Source organism: Adiantum capillus-veneris, chromosome 21, assembly GCF_014529385.1.
Source record: "Adiantum capillus-veneris isolate H3 chromosome 21, ASM1452938v2, whole genome shotgun sequence".
Classification (NCBI taxonomy): domain Eukaryota; kingdom Viridiplantae; phylum Streptophyta; class Polypodiopsida; order Polypodiales; family Pteridaceae; genus Adiantum; species Adiantum capillus-veneris.
In genome coordinates this window covers 122903591-122930904 of record NC_140951.1, presented here as the reverse complement: position 1 = coordinate 122930904, position 27314 = coordinate 122903591, and the positions used below count along the sequence as shown (strand labels likewise).

Here is a 27314-nt window from a genome sequence, read left to right as displayed (position 1 = left end):
AATCATCTCCGAGTGGGAACGAGTCTTCGTCGCCTCTCTCATGCTCATCACCTATATGCGAAGTATCCATTCCGCTTCGAGTGACGACCATGCACTATGATCTTGGGGTCTAAAGCTCGCGAGGAACTTGGGTTCCTGAGGGTCTTGAGGTTCTTGAGGTCCTTGATTCGTGAGAATCTTGGGTTCTTGAGGTTCTTGAGGGTCTTGGGTTCTTGGGGTTCTTGAGGTTTTCTTTCGCTTGCAAATCGCGTTGGAGAAGGATCTTCTCTTCACACGAGTTCTATTCCTTTCTGCGGGCGCACCCCTTGGCGGCCTTGCGCTCAAACCAAGGTTGCTTTTTCCCACCTCACGTCGATTGGCCGGCCGCTAAGTGCACGGTTCGCTCTCAATGAGTGAAAAGAGACACAAGGGGAGGATGGACAAGCCCTTCTTTCTTGGGATTCCTGTCACTCTTCAACAAAACACGATTAGGAATCGACACTCCCAAGTAAACTTGGGTTCGTGCGACCGCAACAAGCAAAAAAATTCTTGTGGTTCTTGTGGTTCTTCTCTTGAGTAATGCAGAACGCTTCCAAAGCTCTGATACCAATGTTAGGTGCAGCGGAACGAATGTTTGCGCTTTGCTCAAGATGAGTGCTCCGAACTGTTCTCAAGGTTCCTTTTAGTTCTTATGGAAGGTAGAGCCTTCCGTTCTTAATGGAAAGTGCTATGATCACAAACAAAGAGAATGGACACTGTGCATGCAAGTGTATGAGACTGAGAGATAGAGAGAGAAGAGAGATACGACACCAGAGACGACGTAAAACCCTCCTCCGAAGGCACCACTCTCGTCGGCGAGAGTGGTCTACTTATGATTGCACAATCTGGTACAAATGGAATGCATGAGACTGATGCAAGTCTAAGCTATGTAGGCGATGAAGACGATGATGACGAAGTCGACCTAAGGGCTAAAATCTGCAATCTTTCTACTGCTGTCCAAAAACGCTATGGGCTGAAATCTGCAAATCTTGTATCTACTGAATTCTGACTCTATGTCGATGACGATGTCGATGGCGACGATGCGACGACGACGCGCTGAAAACGCAGATGCTGAAATCTGCGTTTTCCGGGCTGAAACTGTAAACCTTGCGGAAACTGATCGTGCGGCGAGGAACTGCTGCGGAAAGGAGAGATCTGCGAGGTTCGGGACTTGATCTACGAAGTCTAACTGCTGAAAACTGAAAACGCTGGTCCTAGGGCTGATTCTGTCGCGATAGATCTGCAAAACGCTGAGGTTGCTGGCAGATGCAAAAACGCTAGGGCTGAAAATGGTGTTTCTGTCCGCCGAGGTTTTGCAGATGCAAAAACGCTAGGCTGCTCTGCTGTGGTCTTGTCACCAGGGATCTGCAAGGGCAAAACGTTGGCTGATCTGTTGTGTCTTGTCCAAAAACGCTAGCCAAGCTGCTATGGAGCAAAAACACTATAGAAGCCTTTGGGGTCCTGCTGAGAAGGTGCCTGTTGAGCGGTGCTCCTGCTGCCTCTTCTGCCATTGAGTGCTAACTTGGGTTTGCTTATATACAAACTTAGCAAAATTGCCCTACCTACTTTTGTTTGGAAGTCACTTAAATTAATAAGTGAAAAATGTCAAAAATAGGAAAAATAGGCTAAAATCGCTGGAAAAATCCGCTAACTGATTCTAATGGATTTTGATGGGATTTCTGATGATCATGTTGTGTGCAACCAGAGGATATGCATCTATACTAAGTGACTGGGCATGCACGGTTTACGAATAGACTCACAAAAGTGCCAGATCACTTCTAATCTAGGCTGACTGGACTGAAATGAACCCTTGTCGTGTTGTAGCTTGTCCACGGACACATAGGGTTGGATGTGTCACGTGACATGACTGGACTGACTGAACCCTGATCATGCCGTAGCTTGTCCACGGACACATAGGATTGGATGTGTCACGTGACATAGATTACCGAAGGTATCTGGGAATACTGTGGAAGGGGTAGTATCCACCTTTATAGATGGCACACATGTCTGAAGCTACACTTCACACTTGAATGGTATGCCAAAGATAGAACCCATCTACCTCAACATGTTTGGCAGTCAAAATTGCGCAAGCAGCTCTAGAAAAGCTATTTTTACTGGATACTTTGGAGCTCTTAAGCATCTCTCAAGATTCGTCCAATCGGGACCAAGTTTCTCCCAGGGAAAGGTTTCAAGGAGTGGGGGCTATTTTGTGGCTGGGGCCGGCCAATATGAGGCTGTTTTCTCATGCCAGGTTGTGTTTAGCCATGTTTAGCCTTGGGTTTTAGCTTGGTTCCATGGCCATTGTGTCTTTTGCAGTCTTAGGGTAGTTATACCCAAGTGGCCCATTTTTCTCCCGGCTATCTAGCCCCTTTTTCCAGCTTTTCCCTATTTTTGCCAAGTCGTGGAGGTATAGAGCTGGGTCGAGCAGACTAGATTTGGGCCTATATATGGATTTTGTGCAATGTAGATATAGGGCTAGGTCGGGCAGATTGGATTTGGGCCTATATATGGATTTTGTGCAATGGAGATATAGGGCTGAGTCAGGCAAGCTGGCTTTGGACCTATATATGCGCCGGGGGGGGGGGGGGGGGGTCACCTCCTATAGAGTGCACTATAGCCCAGAGGAGGGCACCCTACCCCAAGGGGCTCGTATGAAATGAGCCATGCAGGGCAGCCCAGAGTTTTTGCTGCAGTTTAGCCTGCGTTTTTGCTCATGAGCAGCAGTGGCATTGCTTGGAGATCATCTCCACAATGCAATGCATCCTCAGAGCAATCCTACACAAGCATTGTGATCATGGAATGGTACGGTGTCTCATTCGAGATCCACATCTAGATATAGATCTAGCCAAGAGGAGGTGCACCACATTTGTCTCAGAGAGCCGCGCTCGAGGGGGGAGGCTCGTCAGGGTTAGCAGACGGGCTTGTTATGTAAGGATTCTAGTCTCTAATCCTTAATTAAGTACTTAAACTCATGATTAAAACTTAAGAAACTGAAACTGAACTTAGAACAAGATTTAGAAGACTCTGTGTTTGATTGATTGAAAGTGTGATACAAGGGTTCCTTTTATAGGAATTGAATAGTCATCAGTGAAGAGGCATGTCTCTTTGTGAAGAGACATGACTTTAGGCGAAAAGACACATCCTTTCGACGAAGAGCTGCAACCATTGGGTGAAGAGTCGCATCCGTACGGTGAAGGGGTGTGACCAGTCGTCGAAGGAGTGTGGCTTTTGGCGAAGAGGTATGTCTTTTGGGCGAAGGGGTATGACCATTCGAGAACAGGAGTCCTCCTGGGTTAGTCACACTTCGCATCTGTATCTGTAATGAATCAAGAAGAGTGTAACAAGTCACAATCGTGACATTCCCTCCCATTTACATTAAAACCCCGTGTTCAAATGAAAGTCTTCCGCTTTTCAAAAAATTCTTGAAGGAGGTTTGGGTACTGCTGCATATCTTCATCCGTCTGCCAAGTTGAGTCCGACTCATCAAGATCCATCCACTTGACAAGAAATTCTGTTGTGATCTTTCGTCTTGTTTCTTTTTGTCTCACATCAAGAATCTTTTTTGGAACAAGAATTATGTGTTCATCTTCAATTTCTGGCACATAAGAAGATAAGTCTGGAATTGGCGAATCTCCTTGTATGTATTGTTTGAGCCAAGAAATGTGGAAAGTTGGATGAAGTTTTCCCCATGAGAGTGGAAGTTCCAACTTGTAACTGACAACTGAGTACTTCTTGATTATTTTGAAAGGTCCATACAAGCAAGGGCGCAACTTTGGAAAGACCGATTTCACAGTTTTTGTAGCGATGAGCTGCTACATATAATAAAACTAAATCTCCCTCTTGGAAATCTGCATGTCGTCGATGCTTATTGGCTTGTTTCTGGTACTTTTGTTGGACATGAACCAACTCGTCACGTACTTGAATAAGTACATCTTGCATTTCTTGAACCAACTAATCTACTAGAGCTACTTTGTGTTGAAGAACAAAGTTTGTCGGTATAAGAGGAGTATGCCCATAAGCTGCTTGGAATGGAGTCATACCAGTTATTGAATGGATAGAGTTATTGTATGCAAACTCTACAAGTGGCAAATACTCTTCCCATGATCCCAATCGAATTTGTATGTAATGTCGAAGCATTTCTTCCAAAATTTGATTCACTCTTTCAGTCTGCCCATCAGTTTGAGGATGGTATGCTGAGCTGAATAACAAATTTGTACCAAGGGATTTGAAAAGGGATGTCCAAAAATGCCCTGTGAATTTTGAATCTCTGTCTGAAACAATAGACTTTGGTAATACATGTAATCTGAAAATGTGTTGCACAAACAATTGCGCAACGTCGGGTGCCGAGGCAGCTTTCTTGCAAGGAATAAAGTGTGTCATCTTTGAAAACCGATCCACCACTACGAGAATCTGTGCATTGCCTTTTTTAGAACGAGGCTAAAATCCATGCTGACACTTTCCCATCTTTCTTGAGGTACGGGCAAAGGATGAAGTAACCCTTGAGAAAGTTGTCGGGAAGCCTTCATTGTTTGACAGGAATGACAAGCTTTGACAAACTTGATAACATCTTGCTGCATTTGTGGCCAAAAATATGTTGCAGATAACAATCTGTATGTTTTGTTGATGCCTGGATAAGCAGCAAAAGGGACTTCATGATGTTCTTGGATCAAAATTTTCCGCAATGGTGTATTGTGTGGAACACAAATGCGATCAATGTAATACAGCAAGTCATTGACAATGGTGTAAGCTGCAAACATATTCATCTCTGCAAAAGTCGGAGTAGAGGATTTAAGAACTTGAAATGCATCTCGATCTGTCAAATAGCAGGTATTTCCATCTGCACACCGGAAATGGCAAAGTTGATGGCTCGAGGAAGGCGGCTTAAGGCATCTGCAACTGCATTTGCAAGGCCTGGCACGTATTGAATAATCATATGAAAATTTGCCAAGAACTCAACCCATCGTCCTTGACGAGGATTCATCACAGGTTGAGTAAAAATGTATGTCAATGACTGATGATCTGTCTGCACCACGGAATCTGCGCCAAGAAGATAGTGTTTCCAAGTGCGGTAAGCATGAACAATGGCTAAAAATTCCTTGTCATAAACTGGGTATCTCATTTGTATGGCTGAAAATTTGCGGCTGTCAAAAGCAATGACACGCTCATTCTGCATAAGAACACCTCCAGAAGCACGATTTGACACATCGGTCATGACCTGAAAAGGTTGAGTAGGATCTGCAATAGCCAAAACTAGAGTTGTTGTCAAGGCATGTTTAAGGGCTTTGAACGACTATTCTGCTTCTTTAGTCCATTGAAGTTTATCCTTCTTGGTAAGCTCAGTCAAAGGAGCTACAATGTCGGAGAATTTGTGGACCTTGGTATGATAGAAGTTTGCAAGTCCCAAAAAGGGGCGCACATCTGAGATAGTGTATAACCGGCCTATACAACATTGAGGGCGGTACTATTTCAATTACCTATTAACTTTACACAGAGCACTGAGAAGGGAAGAGAACACAGTTGCGTCCAGCGACTAGAATGTCACTGCGCACACGAGACCGACACCCTGTAGGCCCCAAAGACTGGCGCCCCTTTCGGTATTTCTTTATTCAAATTAAGGTAGGCGATCCGACCACTTAGCACAAGCTTTCACAAAGCTGTCCAAACCTGGTGAGGGCTGAAAACGCACGTTTTCGACCGGATTTCAACAACATAATGACGCAAAAACCCCTGTAGGTCAAAAAAACCTGTCTAGGACAGATTCCCTCGATATCTGGAAGCTTTCTGGTGAGCTGTCACAGAAATTCAGCGGACTGTAATTCTCTGTTTTTCACTGCCGGGAGCCCAAAAGCCTGTACACGCATCCCAAGGCTCTCACGAGGCTCCCCCGATGTTCCCTTGCAGTTTAGGTGCGAAACCCTAAACCTGCAGAAAAACACAGCAAGCTGTAATTCCCTGTTTCGGATCGTTTTTAGCGGAGCGAACACGCCTACGCGTGTCCCAAGGGCTCCTGCACGCAATGGGACAGTTCCCCTGTGAATTGGACGAGTTTTCACGCGAGAAAACTCTCCAAACTCGCAATCTTTCGTGATGGAATTGTGCGTACCTGTGGGGGATTAGCAATTAGCTAATCCGGTTCCTGTTCAAAAGGCTCTTGCCTTGGCAAACGCGCATAAACCCCAGAACTGTACATAGGTCAAATGAGAAGCCCACTAGTGGGGCATAACATATTGTACGTAGGGGAGAAAGAGAGCAATATGTAGCGTGCGGGGCATCACTCCCGTCACCATACTGTGCATAGAGGGCAAGGTAAGCATTCCATAGCTTCTGTACCTGCTACAATCCACCTGAGGCTGAAAATGGCGCCCCCTTTGTTGATATGCAGCTCGTTTTTGCCTCCCAGAGTGGCAGAATCGCTCACAGGCTGACACGTCGCCCAGTTTTCGAGTTTGGGCTTTCCCTGCTAAAAATATCTCAATTGGTGCGTCAGTTGACTTGACAGCAGAGCAATAAAATGTTCCCCTTGTCATTCCAGAGCTAATGACGCAAACACATTTTCTGGTCAAAAATAGCAGTTCCCTAAATTTTAGGAGATGCTTCCATGGCGTCCCTATCGGTCTCCTGACCATCATTGAAGACTACCATTTGACCACCATCTACAATGTGGGTTAATTTACTAGCCCCTTTCAACTTATAAAGTTGCAGTGACTTGACGAGTGGCCCAAATTCCAGTTTGACGCACACGAGCTTCCATACTCATCAGAATTCAGTGCTAATTGGCCCGAGCAGTCCCTATCTCACCGACCTAGATCCCCGATGTGAGAAACCCATTTGGCTACAGCCGTTTCACACTGGCCATGCAATGTCCACTTGCACCTTTTCAAGGGTTTTGGGACAAACAAGTAAAAATAAAATAAATATATCTAATACTTATTTACGGAAGGCAACAGGAAAAATACACCTCCTGGTGACACACCCCACCCTTGAAATACTGCAAGTGACCTCGCTTGCATGCCAATAATACATGCGGATATCTCCTGATATCACATATATTCTATGATGGGAATCCAAGATATACATGCTTCCGGAAATGTAGCGTTGGACGATTAAACAATCCCACCAACCTGGCTACGACACATATATCAAGCATAGAAGTCTTCTAGTGTACTCTTGAGCACAAACTTCTCTAGCTAAATTCTGTATGGAAAGAGTAGATACAATTGCTTAACTACTCTCTTGAGCATCATGAACCATGCTCTTGCCTTGCTCCAAAAAGGTTGCATCAAGTCACTGTGGGTTCCATTTGAAAGGCTTCAAGATACAATTGCAATAGCTGAGGTGAATCAAGCAATTCAGACTCTTCCATCCATTTGGCATCTAATGATGGATAGTTCTTGAACTTCACCAAATAGCGTCTTGCAACTTTTCCTCTAACCTTTCTTTCTTTATGTGCCAATATCTGTTCAGGAACAAGGATTTCATCCAATTCTTCCACTTCGGGTTGTTCCTCATCAAGCATATTCTCTGGCACATCACCAACAAAGGGCTTTAGAAGGCTGACATGAAAAGCATTATGTATTTTCCAGCCTTCTGATAGCTTTAACTTGTAAGCTACATCGCTGATCTTTTCTGAAATCTGAAAAGGACCATAATATCGCATACTGAGCCTAGGAAACAAGCGTTCCTTGCCTTTCCTTTTCCTTAACCTGGCCTTTTCAAAGCGCAAAAGCACCCAATCACCAAGTGAAAATACAAGTTCACGACGGTGACGATCAGCAGCTTTCTTTTGCTTAGCCTGAGTCTTCTCAAGAGCAATCTTTATCTTCCTGCATGTTTCATCCATATCTTGCACATACTTGTCTGCCTCAAAAATCTTGTCCTTAGTCTACAAAATGGGCGGGACTTTCTTTCCTCCTTCCACTATCTCAAATGGTGCCTTACCTGTTGAGGTATGCACAGTGTTATTGTAAGCATATTCAACCAATGGAAGATGGTGTTCCCAAGTTGCCTTGTGCTCTGAGACATAACATTTGAGTAGGTCCAAGACAGTAGAATTTGCCTCTTCTGACTGTCCATCAGTTTGCGGATGAAACGAAGAAGAGAACTTGAGCGTAGTGCCCATGTTCTCAAACAATGCCTTCCAGAAAAGACTCGTCATACGTGGATCCCTGTCACTGACAATTGACTGAGGCATCCCATGATATTTAAAGATATTGCTCATGAATATCTTGACCATCTGTTCTGGCTTTATCTTCTTCCTAACAGGAATGAAATGGGCCTACTTATTGAACCTACAAATGATAGTCCAAATCCCATCATTTCATGTTTGCGTCCTTGGAAGATCAAAGATAAAGTCCATTGCTATACTTTCCCATGGCCTATCAGGGATTGGCAATGGCTGCAACAATCCCGGTTGCTTTTGTCTGTCAAATTTGACTTTTTGGCATACTAAGCATGATCTTACAAATGTGTCAACATCTTGACGCAAAGCTAGCCAATAGAAGAATGCCTCAACCCCTTTCACTGTCGCATCAATTCCACGATGCCCAACATAAGGTGGAGCATGACTTTACATCAAAATCTTTGGCCGTAACTGTTTAGTAACGCATAACTTTCCATGCATCATGAGAAAGTCATTCTTAAGCATATAGTGCTCATGATGTTGCCCATCAACAAGCTGGTCATAGATCCTTCCAAAATCTGAATCTTCAGCATATTGTGTCTTCATTTCGTCTAGTTCACAATGGTACGGAATTGACACTACTGAAATTTGGGACTTTCGTGACAACGCATCAGCCACCACGTTCTTTTTCCCTTGCACATGCACAATCTGAAAATGGAACATTGACAAGATGTTTGCCCATCGCATGTGCTTCTCAGACAACTTCGTCTGTGTAAGAAAATATCGCAAGGTTTGATAATCCGTTTGGACAACAAAATCAGCCCCTAGCAAATAGTGTTTCCAACTAGTGAGAGCATGAATTACTGCCAGCAATTCTTTCTCATAGACTTGCAAGTTCCTTTCAGTCTTCAAAAGAATTCTGCTCTCATATGTGACTACTCGGCCATTCTGCATTAGAACTGCACCAAGACTATGGCCACACACATCACATTGAACCACAAAAGGTTTCGAAAGATCTGGCAAAATGATTACCGGATCTGAAGTCGGCTTCTCTTTCAAGTGTTTGAACGCTAAAATTTCCTTGGCTGTCCACTTGAAAGTAACTCCTTTTCCTAGTAGTGCATGGAGTGGAGAAGCAATCTCAGTAAAATTTCGGATGAACCTCCTGTAGTAGGAACATAAGCCTAGAAAGCTTCGAATGTCATGTACGGACTTCAAGTCTGGCCATGACCTAATTGCTTCCACTTTAGCAGGATCCATGCGTACCCCATCCTTTGAAACAATGTGCCCAAGGAAGTGAATCTCTTGCAAAAAGAATTCACTCTTTTCGCATTAATGAGTAGCCTGTTCTTTCGTAACTCATTGAAAACTGCAGTCAAGTGATCCCTATGCTCCTCTTCAGACTTTGAGTAGACAATTATGTCATCAAAGAAGGTACCCACGAAGTTTCTATGTGGTCTAAAAATTATGTCCATCATTCTATTAAATGTGGCAGGAGCATTTGTGAGACCAAATGGCATGACAAGAAACTCATAGAGACCAAATGTTGTCCTGAACGCAGTCTTATGGACATCTTCTGGTCTAATGCGTATCTGATGATACTCGCTCTTTAGGTCTATTCTTGTAAACAATGACGCTCCCTCAAGCCGATCAAGAATGTCATCTATCCTCGGTATGGGGAACCTGTTCTTGATGGTATTCTTATTCAAGACGCGATAGTCAATGCACATGCGCCATGAACCATCCTTCTTCTGCACTAAGAGTACAAGCGAACAAAAAGGGGATGAACTCGGCTGAATCATCCCCTTCTCTAAAAGCTCGTTGACCTGACCCATAATCTCTTTCTGCTGGGCTGCACTAACCCTGTATGGTGGTCTATTCGGTGGACTAGAACCTGGCACAAGATCTATAGTATGATCCTCAAGTCTCTCAGGAGGTAACTCCCCTAGCAAAGAGTCCAAAAAACAATCACTGAAACCACTCAAAAAAGTTGACCTGTCTTTATCTAAGGTAGACAAATTAGATACAACTTGAGGTACTTCTTTTGCAAAGATCAAGTACGCAGAAAGATGATTCTTTATTACAGATGAAATAGCAGAAGCAGAAACAACTGGAACAGACTCGCCTTTAAGCTTTACATCAAGGACATGAGTCTTTCCTCTATGTACAAGGGTAATCTTTTTGTTGTAAGTATCCACCATAGCATGCAACCTGTAACACCATGGGATACCCAATAACACATCACAGCCCTCAAGCGGCATAATATGAAATTCTTCCGCATCCACATAGCTCTGAATGTGCAGACGAAGCTTTCCCAGAATGGGAGTAACAGGCTCTGAATGTCCTGGGCATGCCAAACCTGCTTCGCTTGTCATACCCATCTAATGCCCAACTTTGATGCCAATTCTGGTGATATGAAATTTACACGGGCTCCTGGATCATAGAAAACCAGCACTGTCTGGTCTCTAACTTTGCCCCAAGCTCTGCACAGCTCCGTGGCATCTGTGTTTGGCTGATCTCCAATCAAATCTAGAACAAGTCCTGCACTCGGCTTTGGCTTCTTCCCTTTATGGTCTGACTTGTCATCCTTATCCTGTGACTTCTTCTGTGGGCACTCATTTGCAAAGTGTCCTTCCTGTTCACAAATGTAGCATTTCTTGGCCTCCCTAAGAGCTTTCGTTTCTTGAAAAGTTTTGCCAGAAAAATGCCTTTTTTGTCCTTGTCCTCGTTCCGAAGAAGATTTAGACTGCTTCTTGGACATATCAGCTTCTTCAGTGGAGGGTTTCTTTGCAGGAGACTCAGAAGGCTTTGCTGCAACATTGCCCTTGGCTGAAAACTGTTTGCCCTGGGCCCCTTTCTTGTGGCTATTAAATCCATCGGAATCTCCCTTCGACAAATTGTTGGCCACTCTTGCATTCTCTATCAATTGAAACATATTCATGACAGTAGTCTTTGTGCAGTAGTCCCTGATTTTCTTGGGCAATCCGCAACAGTACTTCTCAATTTGTTCTGACAAAGGCACAAACCTGTAAGAGGTGACTGGCAACAGTGCGGCCCAAAACTGTTTATTGTACTCTTCCAAATTCGCACACTCTTTAGCATTCAACTCGTGCCATTCTGTCACCACATCCACTTCAAAAGTGTTTGTCAACCATGCAGGCGCAAAAAGTTGTTTGAATTGGACCCACGTTGTTGGGGCTTGACCTTGGTTCAACAATGCGGTCCACCATTGAAGCGCATTCCCTTTCAAGAAAGTGGCAGCCTTGCGTATCTTTGAAGATTCCGTGAAGTTGCCTCCAGCATAAGCTGCATCGAACTGCTGTATAAAGGTCAAAGCCTTTAGTTGGTCCTCAGTTCCTCTGAAAGTTTCAAACTTCACTCCCTGCCCACCTTCCTTGTAATCCTTATGCTGACTCAAAGGAGCCACATTATCATAAACAGGTGACTGTAGCAGTGGTGCTCTATGACTGTTCATTCCAGCACTCGCATCAACTGTTTTCCCTGTCATATCTGCATTTTGTACGTATGGCTGCGAAAAACCAGCCATACCAAATTGTGTTCCAATCACTCGAAACTGGCCATAGGCACCCTGAAAACCTGGTTGGACACCCATGTTCGCGTACATAGGGTTATCCATGCCTGTTTGCATTGTCCCAAACACATTCCCTGGCATATAACCTGTGGAAGGTCCAGCCATAGCTTGAAACACTGAACCACCTCCAAAATAACCAGGATAAGTATTAGGTAATGGAAGGGTCTGACGCACAGTGTGTTCATTACTCCCTTGACCATTCACAAACAGTTCCTGTCCAGCTAAAGCAAGCTGCTTTGGATCATTGGACACCGCTAGTTGCTCAACCACATGGGCTTTCCCTCGAGCATCATGAGTCCTTTTCCTGCAACGGCTCAGTCATTCCCTGTGTAGGAGGCTTAAAACCCTGTGTCGGAGCCTGTAAGAATTCCTGCATCCTTGGGTTGTTAGCCAACTGCTGAAACATGTCCGTGCAGCACCGCAGTTGAGTTCTAAACAACCTGTCCTCTTCTTGAAGAGTTGAAGCAATTTTCTCTGTGCCATGTGAGGAAGATCCCTCTTCAGGTATTTGGTCTCTCTTCTCTACCATATCGACAAGCTTTGTGTTGCTTTCACCCACAACAATCCACGCTACACTTTTTGAAGAAAAAGTGACTATCCCGTCGATGGAAACATATAACCGGCCTATACAATGTAGAGGGCGGTACTATTTCAATTACCTGTTAACTTTACACAGAGCACTGAGAAGGGAAGAGAACACAGTTGCATCCAGCGACTTGAATGTCACTGCGCACACGAGACCGACACCCTGTAGGCCCCAAAGACTGGCGCCCCTTTCGGTATTTCTTTATTCAAATTAAGGTAGACGATCCGACCACTTAGCACAAGCTTTCACAAAGCTGTCCAAACCTGGCGAGGGCTGAAAACGTAGGTTTTCGACCGGATTTCGACAGCATAACGACGCAAAAACCCTTGTAGGTCAAAAACACCTATCTAGGACGGATTCCCTCGATATCTGAAAGCTTTTTGGTGAGCTGTCACAGAAATTCAGCGGGCTGTAATTCTCTGTTTTTCACTGCCGAGAGCCCAAAAGCATGTACACCCATCCCAAGGCTCTCACGAGGCTCCCCCGATGTTCCCTTGCAGTTTAGGTGCGAAACCCTAAACCTGCAAAAAAACACAACAGGCTGTAATTCCCTGTTTCGGATCGTTTTTAGCGGAGCGAGCACGCCTACGCGTGTCCCAAGGGCTCCCGCACGCAATGGGACAGTTCCCTTGTGAATTGGACGAGTTTTCACGCGAGAAAACTCTCCAAACTCGCAATCTTTCGTGATGGAACTCTGCGTACCTGTGGGGGATTAGCAATTAGCTAATCCGGTTCCTGTTCAGAAGGCTCTTGCCTTGGCAAACGCGCATAAACCCCCAGAACTGTACATAGGTCAAATGAGAAGCCCACTAGTGGGGCATAACATACTGTACGTAGGGGAGAAAGAGAGCAGTATGTAGCGTGCGGGGCATCACTCCCGTCACCATACTGTGCATAGAGGGCAAGGTAAGCATTCCATAGCTTCTGTACCTGCTACAATCCACTTGAGGCTGAAAATGGCGCCCCCTTTGTTGATATGCAGCTCGTTTTTGCCTCCCAAAGTGGCTAAATCGCTCACAGGTTGACATGTCGCCCAGTTTTCGAGTTTGGGCTTTCCCTGCTAAAAATATCTCAATTGGTGCATCAGTTGACTTGGCAGCAGAGCAATAAAATGTTCCCCTTGTCATTCCAGAGCTAATGACGCAAACACATTTTCTGGTCAAAAATAGCAGTTCCCTAAATTTTAGGAGATGCTTCCATGGCGTCCCTATCGGTCTCCTGACCATCATTGAAGACTACCATTTGACCACCATCTACAATGTGGGTTAATTTACTGGCCCCTTTCAACTTATAAAGTTGCAGTGACTTGACGAGTGGCCCAAATTCCAGTTTGGCGCACACGAGCTTCCATACTCATCAGAATTCAGTGCTAACTGGCCCGGGCAGTCCCTGTCTGACCGACCTAGATCCCCGATGTGAGAAACCCATTTGGCTGCAACCGTTTCACACTGGCCATGCAATGTCCACTTGCACCTTTTCAAGGGTTTTGGGACAAACAAGTAAAAATAAAATAAATATATCTAATACTTATTTACGGAAGGCAACAGGAAAAATACACCTCCTGGTGACATGGTGAGTGGTAGAGGCCAATCCACTATGACCTGTATTTTCTTGGGATCTACTGCAACGCCACTGGCGAAAATAATGTGACCAAGGTATTCCACCTGATTCTTGAAGAAATCACTCTTCTTCTTATTGATGTATAGCACATTGGTTCGCAAAACTTGGAAGACAAGCTTCAAATGTTCCTTGTGATCAGCCATCGTTCGACTGAAAACTAAAATGTCATCCAAATACACGATCACGAACTTGTCCAAGTATGGTCCGAATATTTCGTTCATCAACGTCATGAAAGAGGCCGGGGCATTGGTTAACCCGAATGGTAATACCAAAAATTCATAGTGACCATACTTTGTGCGAAAAGCTGTCTTGTACTCATCACCAATGCGAATGCGAATTTGGTGATACCCTGATTTTAGATCAAGTTTGGAGTAGATCTTTGCTCCCAGTAACTGATCAAATAACTCGTCAATGCGAGGCACAGGAAACTTGTTTTTGATCGTCAACTTATTCAAAGCACGATAGTCGATGCAAAGACGCATAGATCCATCTTTCTTTTTGACCAACAGAACAGGAGCTCCAAAGGGACTTTTGCTTGGGCGAATATGACCTTTATCCAACAAATCTTCTAGCTGCCGCTGTATCTCTTGAGACTCTGAGTATGAAACTCGATAAGGGGCTCGAATTGGTGGAGGTTGGCCGGGGATCAAATCAATGGGATGATCCACGGGACGCCGAGGTGGCAAAGTTGTTGGTAGCTCGTCGGAAAACAAGTCGAAATGTGGTTGAAAGAAGGGTTGCTGCAAATAGGCAATGTTTGAGGAGGATTTAACTTTTGCTTCTTCTGCACCGGGTTTAACATCTCTTAACATGATTAAGGCAGTAGCACAATCACGTTTTCGAACCAGCCGTTTGACTTGTAAAGCAGAAACCAAGATAATGGGTTTGGCATTGAAAAGACCACGAAGCTCTATTTCCTGTTGCTTGTGAAAGAGCCGAATTGAGTGATCTCTGAAACTGATTATTGGATCATACTGAAATAACCAAGATTGGCCAAGGATCAAGTCGTAATGTCACAAGGGCATAACTGAAAAACCAAGCTGATCTTCGTAATCTTGTATCTGAAAATCCAGCTTTTCAATCCTTTTGTTGCACTCGAGGAAGGAACCATCAGCAAGTTCTACTTGGTAAGCTGCCTCACTAGGTTGAGTTTGAAGACGCAGTTCAGTAATCAAAGATGTGCTGACGAAATTAGTAGAACACCCACTGTCCACAAGAACATTGATTGGCTGCTTGCCAACAAAGCCAAGGAGGTTGAGAACCTGATTCGAAAGATCCAATGGAGCAGTGACGTGATTCCGAGCATTCATCATTAAGGCACTTACAACCTTGGAAACTCGAACACAATGTGCTGCCTGTTTGCCTTTGTCTTGGACAGGAGGTTGACTGTGGATAGGTTCTGAAATTGTGGTCTCCATGTGAGAATTCTGGCGAGGATTTGAAGGATTTGGCTTCTTGGGCCATTCATACCACATGTGATCTCCATGACAAATTGTACATAATCCTGTACGGTTGGAGTTGGAGGTTGAAGGAGCTGATGAAGAGGATTGCTGTCAAGAGGACGTATTCGGCCGAAAATCACGACGACCATTCCTTCTATGATTGGAACCATTGTTTCGTCGATTCTGATTATTTGCCGAAGAGGAGGCTCTGGAAGTGGCTGCTTGTCCAGAATTGGGGTCGGAAAGGAGTTTGTCCAGCAGAGTATTGTCTCGAAGAGTGAACTCCTGAGAAAGAACGCTGATTCTGACCACCTTGTCCTTGGTAATTACGTTGTGAAGAGCTTGCAAAATTGGAAACTCGATCACCAGGAAGGAAACTTTTGAGTGGGCGCCGATTGTCACCAAGACGCTCAACATAAGCGCTTGCAGCATCCAGTGTGGCAGGGTTAAATTTATGGATATCATCTCGCAGGGAAGGCTCAAGTCTGTCAACAAAACTGTGGAGTTTGTCGGAAGGACTGAGAGTCTCTATCTCAAGAGTTAATTTCTGAAACTCTGAGATGTACGCGGCCAAGGAACCAGTTTGGCTCAGGCGGCGGAGAGAAGACCGGGCATGAAAATCGGCATTTGCAGGCTCAAAAGCCTTGCAAAGAACGCGCCGGAATTTGTCCCAAGTAGCGGTGATTTTTCAATCTTTGATGCGGCGACGCCACCAAAGGAATGCAGTATCCTTTAATAGAGAGCTAGCCAAAGAAACTTTCTTGCTTTCAATGAGATCACTATTTGAAAAGTAAACCTCCATTTTGAAAAGCCAATGGTCCAGCACGCGCTTATCGCGGCGATCGTTGTATGGCTCGGGCAACTTTGCATCTATCTTCTTTTTTTGTGCTGTGTTTATTATCTTAAAAAAATATTTCAATTCAGGATTGTCTACCTCTGGTTCCGGAGCGTCCACTTGCTCAGGAACTGACTCTGCTACCGAAGAAACTGAATGGGTAGCTTGCTGCGTCCTCGAAGAAGAAAAGGCCTGCAGGACATCCAATCGTGCGGTCATCGATGCAAGACCGGTGGAGAGGGCCTCCTGGAGGACGGACATCTGTTCTCTGAGGATGGCTATCAGATCGTCTAGTGCAGCACTGCCTATCTCTGACATTCTGACGGCTCAGAGGGAATATCTCGGAGAAGCTGGAGAGGTGTGGTTGCCGTAAAAGGATGAAGCTGCTGCTGATGCTGCATCCCACTCCTCTAAGAAATCTGGTCCAAGATCCGAATCCTCGATATTTTCCACCTCGTCGATAGGAGGCGTGTCGTCTGGCGTCAAAGGCGTGTAGTCCAGAAGCTGTAACTCGCTGTGAACCCGAACTAAAGGCTGCTTGGAAATGATGTCGTTTACTGAATCCACGCGACACTCCGTCAGAGAATAGGCCAAGTGGGGGTATCGGCTCAGTATGTGCTCGTAGTGTGGCAAATGAAGAGGCTCGCACGTAACTATGATATGCCACACCACCCAGCCCTGTGAGCGCGAGGCATGCCGATGAGTGACATAAACCAGGTAATTTTGTGGCGATATGCCACACCACCCAGCCCTATGAGCGCGAGGCATGCCGATGAGTGACATAAACCAGGTAATTTTGTGGCAACACTGCTGGCTGTAATGCAGGTACAGGTGCAGGCTCGGGTGCCGGAATGAAGTCGGGAACCTGTCTTTCCTCTCGAACTGAAACTAGAGATGGGGAATCCGAAATGAGAATTACTTCCGGTTCGAATGCGGGTTCCGATTCGGGTACGGGGTCTGCTTCGGCGGTATCTGGTATAATTATCACCTCGGGAGCCGGAGGAGGATTTTCTGGCAAAATTTCTTCGGGCACCTCGTCTATGTACGAGAGAAAATTGACGGGAACGTCAAGGATATCGTCTTCCATGACTCTGAACAAGCCCGCGTGCGCGTCTGGCGATGGCTAGAATTGGTGGCGCTGGGAATTAGCAGAAGAGGGGGCGATGGATTTCTTTCTTGCTGGAGCTGGTTTGTCATTACGCTGGCTGTCGTTGGCCTTTTGTTTTTATTTAATTATTCCCCAAAGGGGTGCCCAAGAGTGCCCACTTAAAAGTGAGGTTGGGCGGCCGGCCAAAAACCCTTTTAATTAAAAGAGGCCTTGCATTTTTAAATCCAGCGCTAATTAATAAATGAAACGCTGCGTTGCTTCAGCAATAAATTGAACGTTGCTGCCTCCAACGAAAACAGCCAGCGCTTGCCAACGTGGGCTGCCGTGTGTGAGTTGCCAGGTGAAGGGGCGGCCTAGATGCACTGGCTCGTGTCAGATGCGCAAGGAGGCAGAGCAAGTCGTCCACGCGAAGAGTCACCTACTGCTGGAGAGACTTACTCCAGGAGTGCAACCGGTATGCCGCGACATCCACTCTTTCTGTCATCTTCTGCTTATCTTTATGTATGTGTTTGAGAAAAAATTACCTCATGCTGACATGGGTCCTGGCCATCTTTCTTCTGCTTCCATACAACTCCGGGAAGGGAGAGAGTAGCGGCGAGGGTGAGAGGCTCACAACCTTCGGGTCCCGGGAAAAATTTGCTCTGATACCACTGTAAGGATTCTAGTCTCTAATCCTTAATTAAGTACTTAAACTCATGATTAAGACTTAAGAAACTGAAACTGAACTTAGAACAAGATTTAGAAGACTCTGTGTTTGATTGATTGAAAGTGTGATACAAGGGTTCCTTTTATAGGAATTGAATAGTCATCAGTGAAGAAGCATGTCTCTTTGTGAAGAGACATGACTTTAGGCGAAAAGACACATCCTTTCGGCGAAGAGCTACAACCATTGGGTGAAGAGTCGCATCCGTACAGTGAAGGGGTGTGGCTTTTGGCGAAGAGGTATGTCTTTTGGGCGAAGGGGTGTGACCATTCGAGAACAAGAGTCCTCTTGGGTTAGTCACACTTCGCATCTGCATCTGCATCTGTAATGAATCAAGAAGAGTGTAACAAGTCACAATCGTGACATGTTAGGGTTAGTAGACAGGTTTGCTATGGTTCGTTGGACATCTCTCTCTCTCTCTCTCTCTCTCTCTCTCTCTCTCTCACACACACACAAACACACACACATTCATTTTACGTTCTGTTCACTAATGATTACCACCCTAATGCTGCAAAACCACATGACAAAAATACCTCATTAAGACGCTCAGCATCTTGCATCTTCTGTGACATCCAGCGATCAATAAGCATCTTGTTTTCTTCTTCCAAGACCCTTGACTGTGCTTCAAGCTTTTCTACTTGTTTGCGAAGTTCTTGGTTTTCGGGAGTGATCAACTCCAGTTCACTCAATTTCTCATCCAATGTAGCTTGTAGTCGTGATGCTTCTTCCCTGAAAAACATTACAGCACAAGCCCCCCTCAGCTTGATATAAATGCAAAACCACATACTGCATAAAATAGAAATGCTATAACTAATAACCTTAGCATGATGCTTCTCATTGCACATTTCCCCCCAATTCAATTAAATGAAAAACTGACCTGTTGGAAAGAAGGTCAGCTTGGTAGCATTCCAGTGCCTCAGTTTTCTGCGATAACTCTACCCTCATAGTCTTAACAGCTGCCACCTCCTCCAGAAGCTGCTCCGAGACTTGTGCTTGTGCTCGATAACACTGAACCAGCTCATCTTGAAGGTCCTGCACCTTTTCTTGGAGACCTGCACCCTGAGCGTAAGGAAGATGTCGTATAGTTTTCACATACCAGTTTTTATTATCAAAAAGATTTTGCTCGATGTTAGTTCTCCAAAACTAACATCCACTGAAATCAGTTGTGTCCTCAAAACCTGAATGCCTTTTATATAATGATGCCAAAAATATGTACTTGCTCAATATTGAATATACGTACGATGTATAGCTTACAATATGGAAATAGAGAAAATATTTTGCACCGAATGCAGCCTTGCACGAGAGAGAGAGAGAGAGAGACAGAGATTAACGTCTTCAAGAGGCCAAAACAACCTATGAGACCAAATCGTTACAAATTGGAGAATTTGATACCATGTCTGGGTACAAAAAATAAAATGAAACTAGAAGTGCTACTAGCTAGAACTGTGTGGGGTATATGTGACCACTGAATCCATCCTCATCTGTACTTTGAATGTCAAGATGGTATGGCTCCAATCCTCTGTTGTAGTTTCCGTCGATGTTGTGAAGCTCCTCTCCTCAGTCGTGGGCATCTCGATCTCCCTAACTCCAATGCTCAATGAGAGTGCCGCGGGTGTGAGTTTGGGCTGAACTTTGCAGTGGTAGCTGCTCCTCTATCTATCCAGTGTCTGGTGTGAAGAAATCAATAATCTGTCTTTGGGATTCTCTCTCCAGATCTCCTCAGTAAATTGTCTCTGTGTCTGTGTAACTCAAGCAAACACAATCCAAGACATCTCTTGTCCTAATAGCTCATGATTCTGGAGAAAGGTCCAAAGCCTTGTGCAACCAGAGGGTATGCAACGACTCTAAGTGCCTAGACATGCACGGCTTGCACACAGGCTCACAAAGGTGCCAGAACACTTCCTAGGCTATCCTAAACCCTAGAACTAGTGTAGCTTGTCCACATGCACAAAGAGTTAGATGTACACGTGACATCCCCTCCTTTTTAAAGTGAGGTACTGGTACCGAGTTGCATGGCTTCTTGTAGTCTGCCAACAACTCCGGGTGATCTTTAAAAAAGTCTCTGTCTACCCACACAGCTTCGTGGGTTCCTCAATCTTTGAGCTTTAAAAAATAATGTCGCACTTGTTTCTTTGAGCCATGACGATACCGATGCAGCAAGACTTGCTCCGGTTCCATGACTTCAGCTTCATCTATGATGTCTGGTTCTACTTCTTCAGAAATGTCCTTTGGAGGTGTACCCTGAAACACTTTCGACCAAGAAACATGAAAAACGTTGTGCATTGACCATGAGTTAGGCAACTGCAATTTCATAGAAACCTCATTGATCTTTTTAATAACAAGAAATGGACCATATATTCTGAAAGACAACTTAGAACACTTCTTCTTGACTTGCTTAAGACGTTGCTTCATGATTCTCAAATAGACCCAATCCCCTTCCTTGATAGTAACATCCTGACGGATGCTTATTAGCCTACCGTGAATAGGCTTGCTTTACTCGAAGCTTCACTCTTAGTTATCTCATCCAATGACTGACTGACACAACGAATCAAAAGAGACTGGAACGGACGGCCAAATGCAGCCTCATACGAGTTCTATCAATGGCAGAGAAATAAGAGTCATTCAAAATTGCTTGGAATAATGGGAGATAGAGCTCCCAATGAGACTGTTGATCATGTACATAAGACTTTGAAACATCAAAAGCCAACTGATTGTAGATTTCTGTTTAACCATCTGACTGTGGATGAAAAGCAGATGGAAAATTTGACTTTGTGCCAAAATTTTCAAAGAGAGCTCGCCAAAAATTTGACGTGAACTTAACATCCCTATCTAAAACGATTGACTTTGGCAAACCACAGAGGGGGTACTAATGCTTAATGAACAACCGTGCTACATCTTGTGCAGTGACTATGGCTGTAGAAGGAATTAACATGCAAAACTTACTAAAACGATCAACAATTGTTAAGCATTCTGTGTTCCTTGCATGCAAACTAGGTGGAAGATTAGTCAAAAAATTCATAGAGATATCTTGAAAAGGTCCTTCGGAAATAGGCAACGGCATCAAGAGACCCTGCTACCTACCCCTAGGGGCTTTTACCTTTTGACAAATAGTGCACTGTGTGACATAATGAAACACATCTTTTCGCATTTTAGGCCAATAAAAGAATCTCTCTATTTTTTCCAAAATGGTGTTCATTCCCTTGAGAGAGGGCAACACAGATAGATGATGACGAAAATACAACAAACCTTCACGAATGAGATAGTTGTTGGGCCCTTGGGAAGCAAGAGCCTGCATTCATTGCTTACTAAACTCGGAATCTACATATTGATTTTTCATGCTGTCGAAAGCGACATCCTGAATAGAAACTGTGGTGCTTGACTCAAGAGCCAAGATTTGTCCTTTGCGACTTAACGCATCTGCAATAGGGTTAGCTTTCTAGGCACATACTCAATCAGACCACTAAATTGCTCAAAAAACTACGACCATCGTGCTTGGCGATCACTCCAACGTACACTAGGCATAGACATGAGCCACTTGAGGGCTTGATGATCTGTGCGGACTGTGAACTCTCTACCATACAAAAAAATGCTTCCAATGCTTGAGAGAGTGAATAGCAGACAAAAGTTCTTTGTCATAAACTGAATAGTTCTTTTTGGCAATATTTAACTTCCGACTGAGAAATGCAACTGGACGGCCATGCTGTTGAAGCTCAGCTCCTATGGCGACATTGCTAGCATCCGTCCATACCTCAAAGGAGTCGTCCCAAGAGGCAAGGATGAGACATGGCGCTTTTGTCACCCGCAAATGTCACAAGCTGTTGGCGTGTCAAAGCCTAAAGAATGGAGCCAACTTACAGATGTCGGCCGAGGGGCCTAAACCCTAAGAAGAACAAGTAGGAGAAGAAGAAGAAGTCCTACCAACTTATGGGGACCCCGTCCGATGGGGCCCCAGTGACATAAAGGGATTAAAATAAAGCAGGGCACACACACGCAAAGATGATGACGTGGCAAGCTGTACGGAAGTTCCGAAAATTAAGTTGACTGATGACGTGGCAGGCTGTACGGATCATAGTCACATGGGGACGGGGACGAGGACGAGGACGGGGACGGGTCTCGGGGACGTGACGGGTCTCGAGGACGAGGACGAGGACGGGGATGTGGCAAAACAGGGGACGGGGAACAGGCCAAGGGACGCGCATTAAAAAAAAACTTGTTTATTCCACCATGCCCATGTGAAGTTGAGGGAGGAAGGGGATTCAGAAGCCATGGTGGGGCAGAAGGGAGGAGAAGGAGAAGGGCTTAGAGAAGCTCCGGATCCATCTTGAGATGCCATAGATATTAGAGAAAAATTAAAATGGAAGCTCGGAGATCCGGAGAGAAGGAGAGAGGGGTAGGCTTCAAGGCTCTAAAGTCTCGACTTCAAGAGGAGGAGAGATGGGAAAGAGAGGGAAAGGAGAAACTAGGGAGGGGAGGCAAGGCTCAAGGCTCAAGAGTCAAGCTTGAAGCCCTTGGATATGTAGTATGTAGTACGAGGCCTTAGCAAGTTAGCTTGAAAATGTGTCCTCCTTGGGCCTATTATATAGAAAGACCCCCCTAGTGAAACGGCCGCAAAACGGCTCCGTTTTTTACTTTTGAAATTTGAAAAAACCCCCCCTGGCGCCCCCTGCCCGCGTCCCATTTGCATCCATCACCGGGGACGCGTGTCCCGAGACGCGTCCTACCTGCGCACCCATGTGAGGGACGTCTGAGCGTCTCATTCCCACGTCTCGTCCCCCATCCACAGATCCCACGTCGCGTCCCCACCATAAAGGCCCCCGTCCCCGGGTCCCCTATTTCTATGGTACTAAGGATTTTCGTAAATTACGCTGACAGCTTTTGGCATTGCTTTGGGACCAAAATCTTTTGAGTTTTGAAGACTTTTCACTGTAACTGCTTTTCAGGCCAAGGGCCTTTAAATATGAGGTTAGGGTTCATTCTCTGGCATGCTTCCTAGAGAAGGTGCACAGTCTGGAGTACCGGCTTGTACTGTGTTGATGCAATAAAAAGAAATACCGAAAGGGACGCCAAGGTTTGGGGCCAATACTCTGTGGGGTGGAATTCCGCCACTTCTCTCTCTCTCAGTTCAGTTGTTATTGAAGTGCTAAAAGTCTGTTCAGTCTGTTCTTTGCATTGGCACGTGGTGCCCGTCTCGTGACAACAAATTTGAGAGCTTCAAAAGCCTCAACGGTTGCCTCGGGCAAAACAACACGCTGACGACGAGTTTTCACCCCTTTCTAAACATCTGTCATGGGTGCGGCAATGCATGCGAAATTCTCTATTGTGCGAACTATATGCTTGACATAAACAAAGAAAAGAACGCACATCATATGTAGTTTTGGGCAAATTCCACATAGCAAAACCCTTAATTTTGGCCCGAATATGATCCAAACTTGAGTGCCCCCATTTTTATCATTGCTATTATGTCCAAGTGACTTGCCTTACCCAAGGTTGACACGTAAGGTCACGTACCTTCAGTATCGGTGCAAAGACATGTGGTCTAATCAAACTACAAAAATTATAGCATGTCGTGGATGTTACGTATGATAAAAATAAAAGACTTGTTATTTCAACCTAGTATCTAGTCTTTAGAGAATAAACATGAGAGGAGAGAGCTTAATAGGATAAGAGGCTAAAAGGGCTAGAGCCCAAACACATCGAAAAAGGCCAAAAATGCAACCCACAATTGTCAAAAAATGGCCATTTTAATCAGTCAACAAAGTCCCCAACGTTGACCTGAAAACGATCGAAGGAGTCTATAATAAAACATATTAGTTCATGGTAAAGAACTGAATATACAAGTTATCCCGTACATCGAACGTAAACCTTACCAAAGTCACTTTTTCAGATAGAAGGGACCGTCCACTTAGCAGTCATTGTGTATCAGATCTCATTATAGCCTCCTTGATTTATTGAGTTAGTAGCTAGAGTAATTGTTCTGCAATGTTGCCAAGCCCATATGAAACTTACGTACGAAACAAGATTTCATAGGTATGAAATGGGTTTCAAATGTCTTTTGAAACGTAAGAAACGCGATATAAAAAAACTCAAAGATATAACCATATTTAATTAATCCAGTGGAATTTCCTATAAACATGGTTCAAAACATTGAACTTTATTGACACAATTAAACAGAAAAAGTTACAAAGAACACGTTACGTGTGATACATTTCTTTAGCATCTACTACCAATCTAGTAAAATTTCAAGGTTCAAGCAAACACAGGTCCACTGCTAGGGCATGCCACAATCTAGTAAAATTTCAAGGTTCAAGCAAACACAGGTTCACTGCTAGAGCATGCCACAAACTACAATCTCCACCATTTTGAAATAATAGTTATCTAAGCTAGTAGCCAATGAGCATTCAAATGCTCAAAATAAGAACAATACATATCCGGGATTACGTGCAAGCTATGTACCCTCTACTCGATGTGACTACAAAACGTACGAAACGATTGGGCACAAATTTTCACAATAGAAACCCCTTTCAAGTAGAGTACGGTTTAAGGTATAAAAAACGCATTCCATATGAAAGAAACGTTTTGAAACGTTTCATAAGTTTCATATGGATATTAAACGCGTTTCTATGCAGCATTGTTGCTCGCTCTCTCTCGCTCTCTCGCTCTCTCTCTCTCATTGTCTTGTGTGTCCCTTCTCCTTCACCTCACAACTCATATTAATACAATGCATAAGACACATGCAGACATTGATGGTTATCAAAAGCTTTAAAAGCGCATAAAATTTATCCATAGCATGCAGCAATCCTTGAGTTTTCGAACAAAAAAATTCAAAAATCTGTGCACTTGCTCTTAAACCATAATATAGCTCAACCTACAGTAACCCGAGAAAAGCAGGCAATTTTTCTGTCTCACGGCATGTTGTACTTCCTGAGGTTCTCTCTCTCTCTCTCTCTCTCTCTCTCTCTCTCTCTCTCTCTCTCTCTCTCTCTCTCTCTCTCTCTCTCTCATGAATTCAACGGTTATGAGGATAGGCACCTGTGACTTGAGGGCAACAGCAAGAGCGTCGATGGCAGGTGCGTGCGCCGCTTCCTCCACTAGGTGACGCTGTCGCAGAGCCCAGCGAGCTTCTTCGATGGCAGCAGCCATACGCTCTTCTCTAGTTGCCATGACAAAGACCTACATATGTATATCTCTGCTTACGTTCTGTTTCAGGAACCTCTGCAGGTGTTGCGCTTTGAACGATTGGCAAGGTCGGGACTTGGGGGAAGAGCGGCAGGAGTTCGAGGGAAAAATCTCAAATTCCAATATTTATTGGTACTTCCCTCTTGAACTAACCGGTCTTGAGTTCAAATCTCCTCGTCGGCTAGATCTTTAAGGTCTCTTGGGATAGTTTCCTACGACGTTAAAACAACCTCTTCTTCTTCTTCTTCTTCTTCTTCTTCTCTATCTATCTAGAGCATCTTCCACGGTGGAAGGCAATGAACTCTCTTTCTTCCACCTTGCTAGTGTTCGGAGATTCTCTTAAGGGTGGGCCAGAGATGGTGGAGGCATCCCATTGGTTCCTTTTTGTTGTGTTAGGGGTGGAAGAGAGTTTGGGCTAGGGGAGGGAAGCCGAAAGAGTGAAAGGGGGGTGGGAGAAAGAAAAGCTCTTTCTTCCATGACATGACGGAAACTTTTGTTTCTTCCATCGCCTAATGTGAACCCCATTCTTTTTTTCCTAAGTTGGGATTGGTTGGAGCCTTCACAATTGAGCTTTCGCCGCCTGAGTGAACCCAACCTAAGTGAAGCACTGCTTGCAAATGTCTCTAGATGCCTTGTTTTCATATCTTCAAGACTTTAATATTGGCTACCATGGACACGATTACACAATTTGAATCGTGTTGATAGGGAAAAAGGTTGTAAATCATTCATGCCAGAGGTTTAAGACTCTTGTAATTTATTATTTATAGATACTCTTTATACTTTAGGTTACACAAATATCAAGTCTTATTATGGAGAGGACTTGTCACTTTGATTTGCACTTAGTTTAAATGTTAATATTCTTTTAAGCCTTATAGTCTTACAAGCTATCAAACATCATAGGTTGATTGTGCATTGCAGGTTGATTGTGCATTGCAAATACACTGCACAATAGTAGTTAGCATGTATATGGGACTTTACATATCTTGCATCAAATAAATAACTCTGAAATTTCTCGTTGATTCAACCTAGTTTTATGTCATCATTGGTAGGCCTCGCTATTTTATCACCTATTGGCATGCTAAAACATGGCCCTAAAGGAGAAGGGAGAAAGCTTTTACAAATTTTCTCTATATATATTTTTAGTTTGCAAAAGAGTCATATCTCCTCTATTTGATGTCCTCATGGTATGATCCCTTGTTTTCGAATGCCCACATGAGGCTTAACCTTGTTCAAAGAGGAAATTGCAAAAATTTGAGGTATTTCATTGAATGTTTACACTATTCTTCCCAAATATTAGGTCAAATATCTCCTTTTCCTCTTGCTCTTAACTAGTATTCTTGAGTGTCCAAGCTATATTATCATAAGCTAAGACTCACTTTTTTGGTACACTACTATTAGATGCACACACAAAGACATTGTTCGGACAAAGTGCTTCTCTCTCTCTCTCTCTCTCTCTCTCTCTCTCTCTCTCTCTCTCTCTCTCTCTCTCTCTCTCTCTCTCTCTCTCTCTCTCTCTCTCTCTCTCTCTCCATTATCTCTTCCCTCTCTCCTTTCGTTGCACACTCGGACATGGTAAATAATCACAAAAGGTGTTCTAAGCATAGGTCTTCCCAACGCCTTCCCCAAGAGCTTCATCTTGATTGTTTCCATTACTGGTGTTTCGGTGGCTACCCTATGTTGTTTGGCGATGATTTCTTAGATTTACCCTATGTTGTTTGGCAATGATTTACCCCCTTCCATCCAAGTGCTACCCCCTTTCCTTTGCTTTTTTGCCTCGCAAGAGGATTAGCCATCGGTTTTCCCCTTTGGTCATGCCCTTTTATTGCTAAAGTTTCATAGCATTTTTTTCAAAAAGCCCTAGTTGATCAACTATTTTTTGTTGCATGAAAGCAAGTTGCAGTTTTGGAGAGCTGCCCCTTTCATTTTTCATTTCTAAGGCCATCACTTCAACTTGGAGTTCATTCTCGTGTTGGATCTACCTTACATTTAAGCATGAATGTGCAGAAACAATAATGGGTGTGCACTCCACAAAAAGAGAGAGCCATGTTGAATATCTACGGTGTGTCTTTGAGAAATGCCATCTATATAAGATTTGTTTAAATCCTGAAAAATGCA

The 27314-nt window shown here is 44.3% G+C and overlaps 1 protein-coding gene across 2 annotated transcripts in view; it reads right to left on the bottom strand.

Annotated features, from left to right (window-relative positions):
* Window positions 1–25310, bottom strand: part of LOC147431662 (Transducin/WD40 repeat-like superfamily protein) — a 37792-nt gene extending 12482 nt beyond the window's left edge. Inside the window, exons 1-3 of one of the 2 annotated variants that reach the window (XM_086494176.1) lie at window positions 25053–25310; window positions 18901–19082; window positions 18557–18752 (exon numbers count right to left, since the gene is read on the bottom strand). In XM_086494176.1, coding sequence (XP_086350302.1) covers window positions 18557–18752; window positions 18901–19082; window positions 25053–25184 — 510 coding nt within the window. In that variant the 5' untranslated portion in view covers window positions 25185–25310. The remainder of the gene's footprint in view (window positions 1–18556; window positions 18753–18900; window positions 19083–25052) is intronic. The other variant, XM_086494177.1, reaches the window with a different exon arrangement.
* Window positions 25311–27314: the final 2004 nt, after the last annotated feature.